At 36.0% G+C, this 9552-nt stretch overlaps 1 protein-coding gene across 1 annotated transcript; it reads right to left on the bottom strand.

Moving 5' to 3' along the window:
- Positions 1 to 3951: 3951 nt before the first annotated feature.
- On the bottom strand, positions 3952 to 7900 carry LOC145691290 (pupal cuticle protein C1B-like). The gene is made up of 2 exons (XM_081766888.1): positions 7744 to 7900; positions 3952 to 4584 (listed from the first exon to the last, which is right to left on the bottom strand). Exons 1-2 carry the CDS (start codon positions 7753 to 7755, stop codon positions 4138 to 4140), a joined length of 459 nt encoding a protein of 152 aa, XP_081623014.1. The 5' UTR covers positions 7756 to 7900; the 3' UTR covers positions 3952 to 4137.
- Positions 7901 to 9552: the final 1652 nt, after the last annotated feature.

The following is a 9552-nucleotide window of genomic DNA, read 5'->3' as shown; positions in this document are numbered from 1 at the left end:
TCTATAACTGTACAAACCTTTCAAACATTGTAGGTTTTGTAATGGTGAATGGGATCCTTGATCACATTTAAATCAAGCTTGCACATAAAATCGTATCAGAAAAATGCATACTCTCCGAAGACTCGTTTCTATTTGCTTCGTTAAGCGAAATTGTTGGCAAAAGATAAGTATTTTTAAATAGTAGTTAGCTTTTCTCATCCACCTTGCATGGTGAATTGCTCCAGGTAAACAAAATAAAACGCCTCGAGGAGGTATGCCACCCAAGAATATGATAGTCAGTTCTAAAAACTCCCTGTAATCTTCTCTGCAGTGTCCTGCTTCTACAAGTTTGATAGCAAAATTTAACACTTCATTTCTTACATCGGAAATATTGTTCCTTACATCATCATCAATGCCTGGAATAAAGTTGGTACAATCTATTTTAGACCACTCGTTCTGAAAACTCTTAAATAGGGGAACATTCAGTCCAGATGCAAACGGAACACAACATTTGTCAAATACACATTTTAAAACCAATTCATAAATGTAGTGTCTTCAAGGAAGGTATAGAAGATTGTTTTGGAGCTTCTGCTCTAGCAGAATGTAGGCACCGTTGACATGACACATATTGCAGGAAGTAGTGTTACAACAAACTGCCTGGACGAACTTTACCAAATTCTATTCTTCAAGCTAATGAACTGTAGTAGAAGCAATATGTTCTCCTCTTGATAACAACAAACTGAGAACACTAATAAGCCTCTCACGACCATCTTCCGCAATAATTATTGATAACCTGTTGAGTCTTTCTGCTAGTCAAATTCGGCAGTACGTTTCCGTCCCATTGCATAACTAACGCACTTGATGCACTCCGAAATTGTTTTTATGGTCCTGTGCAACTCCGCTACGGATTTTCTCTCATCATCGGTGAATGGAAGACTTATTTATTACTAGTTCCTCTACATTATGGCCTAATCCTTCTGCCGTCGTTGTCAGAATATGTATTGTTGCTCTATTAGTGACCTTGTATAGATCAAGAGCAGCAACCTGTCTTGCAGTAGGCCTAATAAAATTAGTTTTTCCCCTTTTACATTTCTTCAGGGTCCGGACGAAACACACGCATCCATATTTACATTCTCTCTAACATACTCAGCTGTTTTTTCCTCTTCATTTCTTGAAATGCTTACCTCCATGTTTTTTGGTGTAGAAAATTCTAACAAATTATTTTTAGAAGTGCGATTTTCTTTCTTTTGAAACCGTGCATATCCCTTTAGTTCTTTTCGCGCCAAACTCATGTCTTTACTGTTAGTCGTGTAAGAATTATTGCCTTTGAAAAAGAGAAATCTTTTCACAGGTAATAATTCTTAGACGACTAAAGCTATCTTTAAAATAGTGCCAGATTTGTGCCTCTGGTGAAACGCTATCTCAAAACGATATGTCACATGATTCTCTTCCCATTTGAAAATTTTGACTGAATCCAAGATGGCGAACTTCAAGATGGCCGCTATGACAATACTATACAACATTAGGTGTGTTTCTTCCTCTAGTTTCATTATCCAGGATATCTTCGCATTCCCTTAAGCCATTTTTAAATTACAAGATTTTATTCCAGATTTTTTCCATATGCTAGGTATTGTAATCGGCTTCAAAACTTTAGGTTTCTTGAGGCACCATTTAATATTATTCAATAGAGCTTATTTTTCTCCTGGCTTAATTTGGTCCCATATGGAACCACTTTAGGAGGTTCGTCCAAAGAAATTCAGAAATCAAAAATTAAGGACCACCCTTATATATATATCTAAAATACAGGTTCCCTTGTGGGGTTCACGTTACTGAATGTTTAATGGTTTCCAATAGAATAACGTAAATATGTTCAAACTAATCGTACATGTAAATCTGAACTCCAAACAAACGAAATTTAATTTATCCTGTATATAAATAACAAATTTTACGAACTATCAGGAATGGACTGTACAAGCTTTAGAAATTCTTGAAGTACGTCCGTGGTTACGCCCCAATCCATACTTCCAACTTATCTAATATGCGAGGTTTCGTCCAGCAAACTTCTTTTGCCAGGCTTCACAAGAAAAACCGCAGGGATTTAATTCAGATCTTTTGTAGACTATCTGTGAGCTTTTCTTCACCTTTGCCTACGTCTGATCCAATCAGTAACGTACAGTAATGCTAAACGTGGGTTCTGAACATAAACGAGATCATTCATGCTGCGGATACTTTGCGCTGTACGTAGTTTTCCATCATAAAACAGCAGTTAGCGTTCATAATGTTGCGGAGATGATATGGAAAGATAACTCGAGCGGGAGTCATCCCACTCTCATGGTAACTTCTGGATAATTTTGTAGGTAACTGGGAAGAAAGTAAAATCGACTGGTTTGCCAATGAGTTTTGAATTGCTTCGTAATACTTTTGATCCTTTTGTATTATATGAGTGAGATCATACATACGTAGTTCTGTAAATGCTTGAATACTACCTTCTATTGATTTCAATTACCATTCGAATTTGTCTGAAACATTAAACTCGAAACAAGTTAGAATGTTATAACCCGAGACTGCAAAGAAATCCGAACACATGGCATTCCTAGGATGTAGCCACGATAGGCTAATACGGATCTGGCCCCAAATGGATTTCGTATGTTATACATATGCAAATTGAACTTGTTTAATCTTTTTGTTCACTTCAATCATAGGTTGGTGAGTAACTTGGAAATTTTAAAACTTTTCTCTCGCTTGGGAGAGCTGTTTTATACTTTGATAAGGCCCCTTGTTTAATACTGTTTGCAAATGAAGGATTTTTATAGTAAAAAATCTTAATTTTAAAGAAATAAATCATGTCAACATGTTAAAATAATTAAAACAACTAAAGTTAACCATTCATTTTGTTATTCTCATTTGCCTAACTGTACACAGTTGCAACTTGATTACTATGCTATTGCCTGATAATGCCTGAATTTAACATTATTTTTTCTTCCCTTTAAAACTTCTTTTTTCATTTATACCTGTATACACGCGAAGTCAAACTAATAATATTTTATAAATAGCGTGTATTTTCTTATGAATAGTTTATTGGTTCATTTCTTACAACCTGTGATTTTTCACTTCACGCACTATCAACATCCATGCTTCAATAACGTAGGATATTTAAAATATAATAATAATAATAATAATAATAATAATAATAATAATAATAATAATAATAATTATATCTTATGGTAAGCTGTTAATGCTTTCATATTTTGAAACAAGACTTTTGGTTTGTTCTTAGTATGTAAATGTCTTGTCTGATAAAGACAAGCTCCTCCTTACATATTAGAACAATTTGCTGACTACACCACTGCGGAATTCTAATTATAAAGACCTGATATGGACAAGACGTATCAACTCATATGGTGCTGCAATTATTCGCAGGTCAAGATTCACACAAAAATTGATAATAGCCTGTAGCTTCGTGAGTTCAACATTAAGTTTTCTCAACAAATCAATTCTATACTATTGTGAAACTATGTCACCTACCTTAAGATAGTATGAAATTAAAAAAGAAAAGAAATTTTAGATTGAAATTCTTCGCTACACTCAACATCACTTTTGAAATCAATAATTCAGCAGCAACAAACAACAGAGTAATTCTGGAAAGTATGTCAGGTAATACTTATAAAATGTTATTAAATCAGCTACTATTTTGTTTCCATGCTGGAGGCTAGGATCGATTCCCGGTGAAAGTCAAAGTTAAAGATACATATTTCATGTACTCTTGAAGCTGAAACTGATGTTAACCTTCAAATTAACTAATCAAAGATCTTTAAAATTACACAGATTCGTAAGAATTGTGTTTGTGTTCATTATAAGCAACAATTTTAATTATAAACATGTTGCAGAACATATCGCACAATATAATGCAATTGTTCTAAATTACTTATAGGTTCAATATGAGGAGAAGTGTGGAGAAGATAGAATAAAACATTATTTTAAATGATATTTTTTTTTATATATTTATCAATAAATAATGGCTTATATACATCACGAGGGGTAGGAGATAAAGGAGATTCTGTCGTGGGGAAGTTGGGTGCACAAGGTGGGTAGTTGAAGAAGTGGGTATGTCAAGGGGAATAGCGTTCTCTGGAACCTTCGGCATATAGAAAATACTGTTTAGTAAACGTAGTGGGCGCCCAATCCGTCGAAGCTGATGTGGGCTACTGCGGGGGCAGCAGAGTAAGCGACGCCCAAAAGACCAGCTGGGGCAGCGATGGCGGGGGCAGCTCGCACAGCAGCTACAGGGGCATGGACAGCAGCAACAGCTGGGGCATGGTAAGCAGCGACGGCTGGGGCATGGTAAGCAGCGACGGCTGGGGCGTGGTAAGCAGTGACAAGGGCATCGTTGCTCACACGGACGTCAGACTTGCGGACGCTGGAGAATGGAGTGTCGATGCTCTTGGTGTAGGTAGAGATCTGACCCAAGTTGCCTGGAGTTCTCAAGATGTTAGAAGATTGAGAGGTGATGGATGGGGAGGCCACAGCCACAGATGGGCTGGCGTAGGCCAATGGGGCAACAACTCCGGCACGGGCAACAGCCACGAGGGCAGCGAGTACGAAGAGCTGGAAAGAAAATCGAAAGAAATTAAGATTGTTTTAAAAGTTTTAAAGTATTCACTACAAGAATAAATACACCTTTGTATAAAGAGCTAAATGATCAAAAATTTATAATAACTTAGTTTACGTTCTTGTGTTTCTCTCTGGTTTATTTTTGATGAAATATTTTAAGCATCATCATAGTCTTCATTCGTCTGTAGATCATAGTTAAAAAAATATAAATCTACATAAACTGGATAATCTTTTGAAATGTTGGATTGTAACGTTTCTGAATGCGGGGAGTCCGTGACTAGAAGTGGTAGATTTCTTATTAGTAAAGTGAAAATTAAGTGAAATTTATACATTTCAACAAGCTATGAAGGAAATCCTCTTACTCTACGTAATGAAACATAAAATTACAGGTTTAAATTACATACTAACTTATATATGATATTAACTTTTACTTGCAAACTTGAGAATAAAAAAAAATGTAAGTAATATTTCAAAATGCTAAAATCTAGCTTAAGAACTTAGATATTCGTATGAATCACATATATATTTGTTTATTTGAAATCTTATGTATATGCACTTATATATACACAACATTATGGCTATTAGAGGCACAAACACACAGTTTAAACTAAAATCCCTATCATATGTATTCCGAAGGGGAAACAAATGCCGACTTAGTCTACAAAAACAGAGAACGCTATTTTACTGTAAGGAAGTCCTAATTTAGATAAGTTTCAAGTTGTTAGTTGAAGACTGAAAACTGACTGGGAAAATAAAATTAAGAATACTGTAAAGTTCATAGGAATAACTTCTTTGAAATTACAGTTTGGTTGGTCAGTTAAATGGAGTTTAATGTCTCTTTTCAGTAACAAGACTATAAGAGACAGGAACTATTGTTTAAAGTGCAATCCGAACTACTACTCGGATTTGCATCCGAGGCGAGTAACTCTACCGGAAATCGAACCCGGGACCAAATGCACTGACAGCACTCTCTCTTCGTTTCTTCATTTTGAGCTTTTATCATGTTTTCAAAGAAAGAGAGAAAGAGGAGAAAAGAACTTAGTTGATAACGTTATTATTACTTTCGGTAGAACTATACACAACGACTTATTATGAAAACATTTCCATGGGTACAATTTTCACTTCTAATACTAAACTTAGCCCATAAATTCTTTACTCTTCTTGACCATTAAATTTAAGGAATAAAAATGGTTCATGTATTGACAAAATGTAACCTTGATTAATCTACGACGGTTTTGGTTAATACCATGTATATTATATCTATAATATACATAAATAAAGTATTTGGATGAATGGATTTAAGTTATTTTAAAAGATGAAATAACTTTAGCCGAAGAATTATGGAATTTGATTGGTCAATTAACTCTGAGATTAAACTCATTGACAAAATTTTAGATGAACTTTACTCTTGAATGTAACTGTATAAATATATAAGAGAGCTAAAGCAACAGACATGGTTATTTTATCGAGGTATCGTAGAGACTGTACACATATACTGTATGTCAAGTTTTTTAAAGGCCTTTTAATCCATTTTGCATGGCGGAAACTGGAAGAAGTAAAGCTTGAGGAAGCTTGTCGGAACGAGTATTTAAACCTAGACTACTTCTCCCGACAAAAGTGAAAAGAATCAACCGAGAAAAAAAAATCACTCACTCACCACAATTGGTACACCAGTTGTGATTTTGATTTTTAGTTTTACGTCGTATGCAATAACAAGATTATGAAATATGTGACAAATTGTTAGAGAGGAATAAGATCCCTCTACTTTTCTAGAAAGATGCTTAAAATCATTATTTCACTGACCTAAGACGACAACGTTAGTCGTGACGCTGAAGAGGAGTTCGTTTCAACAGAGAATTCAAATAAAATGAAATAAATTCTTTTCTTTACTATGTCAGCATTGTGTTCTACAGGCTCAAAGGAACGGATGATAATGCAAGGAAATACAATGATGAATGCATTGAAGGAATGGCAGAGGTTAGCCATCTGAAAAAATGGACTCAATGTATTTCCTACATGTGTACGTAGCCTGTAATGAAACTATCAGAAACCGCTTGCATCATGGAATCTACTGTTCAGCCATTATGTTTTCAAATGTGAGTTGACTGTATTGAAATCATTAAGCTGACACAAACTAAAGACCGCATTGAAATAAATGTTTAAGCAACCAAAAGTATTTGTACATGCTCCCACTCTATCCTATAAAGAAGTTTCCAAGCGATTTAACATTCTTTTTCAGCATGAATATTAAAATTGATTGGTTAGAATCTTTGTTTTACGTCCCACGATGTGCCGGCTAGGCTAAAGGAGACGGAGATGAGAGAAATGAATGAAATGGTAGAACGACGAAAGTGAGAGAACCCTGAGAAAACCTACGCACACGGTGTTTGTCCACCACAATCTTCACGTGGCGCGAGTTTGGATCGAACCGAGGACCCCATGCACCAGATATGAACGCTCTACCACTGATCCACAGCGGCCCCTTGATTGGTTAGATTGAAAACAATTAAATATTTTAATTTAACGTTCCATGATTATCCCCTTCAGACTAAGGGAGACGATGATTAAGGCAAATGAATGATGATGGAAGAAATGGTGGAATGAGAAAATTGAAGGAAACGGGAGTCTCCTGAGAAAACCCACGAGCACGATGTTGTCCACCACAAGCTTACTTGGCAGACGATCGAATCACGGACCCCACACACCAGAGGTAACCGCTCTAGCACTGAGGCACTGTGCCCCCTATTACATTGGAGTTTAGCATTTCTTTTAGTACTGAGGCTATGTGAAACGTGGACTCAACAGTTTTACGTGAAATCCGAACCACATGTGCTCCCATTGGGAATCGAACCCATCTCCCACACCAAAGAAGCGCATGACAACCACGAAGTCACGAGGAAACTCAGCAATGTTTACAAAAATGGGACATTGAATAGAACGTGGAATCGGAACCACATGCACTTATGCCGGTGGAACGAATCGGTACCACTAACACGAAAAGCACATGAACATCATAAAAGAGTTCGGTACGAATCATCACAATGTTTTGTGGACACAGGACACTGTTCAAGAACCACATAAAACACATGTTATCATGATGATTTCGTTCACCATCTCCGTAGGTATGGAAATATTCTTTTCGAATCTTCTTACCTTGAATGCCATTGTAGAATGTGATGTATATAGCTCACTGTTCGTCTCAAGTGAACTTGATTGTCGATGTACCCATTGCTAGGCCTTTATATATACTTGAAGAATTCCCATATGCATATGGAGGGGAGTTGGCTGCGCAAATCACAGGCAATAAAGAGTGAACTTGAACGCTTTCACTAGTTTACTCAAGGACTCATACAAAGCAAGCAAGCAAGATGACTGCCCCCTGTGCGATGATCTCAACCTACACCCAACCAAACGACCCTCATCCACATATATCGTAACACAAGAACTAGTTGCTCTCATGTGCAGAGGCTATTGAAATTATAACAGCATGCTCACGTACTTATTATTATCTTTTTTTAAATATCAACCTCTTTCAAAAACTCTGTAGTAGTCCCTGGTAGTAGTAGTAGTAGTAATGTTATTTTGCTTTATAATGCCTGGCGGCAATGCAAGTTCTCTCGAAATGATATTCTTATTTCTACATAATTCATGGATCGACATTGTGTGTAGCAGAAACAGTCCCCTAAGATATGTTCTTCAGTTTACAAAAAAAAAAAAAAAAAAAAAAAAAAGTAATGCTTGACACTGTCTTTAGAAACAGAGTCTGTAGGTCATTACATGATGTCTTAATTTAACTGTTGGGAAGAAATGATGTATGAAATAAAAGTATTACTAAAATTACTCCTTAAGTACAGATAATAAAAATGTAGTACATGGTTTATAACTTATCATAATAAAATAAATGTAAACTTCAAAAAAACGTGAAATGAATTAGAAAATGTTTCGTTGCCTTTTTGTTTTATCTAATGATGAATGAACTGAAAGGAGAAAACAAATACTTAGTGGTATTTCCCTTTTATAATTTTTATATTTATTCTAGAAATGTTTAGCCTTATCTATCTTAAACGCTCAAAACAATAGTTACTCCATTACTAACTGTTCCTACCGAGCCTTCGGCCCGCTGTATAGGCCTACTATAGTTTAAAATCGTGCTTAAGTAAAATATAGGTTTACTTACATTTAACTTTTTTTTTTTTTAAATTGCCAACAAACTACCCCAAATTTCATACTATATTTATATAAGTATTACTCGTTGGATTTGTATGCGTATGTGGCAGAGATGTGAACAAGTGACACAAAGTCCAGAAGCACATACTAGGGGTATCTAGTGCCCGAAAAGTCTCACAGAGAATCCACCATATACTGCCAATAATGTGCAAGATGCTAAATACCATTAGCCTTATCATGAAATAATCTTCAGATTTCACTGCCCACTACGGCGGTAATATCTTCAAATGTTCGAAATGGTGTTCTATGCAATGGATCCTTTAGTTTCGGTATAAGGTCGAAATCGAAAGGTGATAAGTTTATCAAATATGGTAGATACTCGAGAAGATTCTGTCCACACTAAAGTATATGGGCTGTCGCATTATTATGAGGGTTAAGTGTAGTTATGTAGACGTTCAGAGCTTTTCTCCCGAATACCCCGATTTAGGTGTCGTTGCAGGAAAGTGCGTTCCATTTTGGCGTAGTACAGTGTGTTCACATTTTGGATATGTGGGACGAATTGGCACAAAAATCACTCCTTTAATGTCATACGCTACGACGACCATTAAATTAACAGGGAAGTTAATGGAACTAAATTTCTGCCTGAATTTCGAACCTGGGTGACGCATATGGTCTCCCCCTCCTCTTAGCGCGTTAGGTGCACATAGCATATGTAATAACATCTCCACTTTTCCACTGTCATAATTGAAGGTAAAACACGTATGAAAAGATTTGTTGTACTCATTTATCTCGTAC

Source organism: Thermobia domestica, chromosome 1 (genome assembly GCF_964235325.1).
Source record: "Thermobia domestica chromosome 1, izTheDome1.hap1.1, whole genome shotgun sequence".
In the NCBI taxonomy this organism is placed as follows: Eukaryota; Metazoa; Arthropoda; class Insecta; order Zygentoma; family Lepismatidae; genus Thermobia; species Thermobia domestica.
Note: the sequence above shows the minus strand (reverse complement) of the source record. Positions and strands in the feature narration are given on the sequence as shown.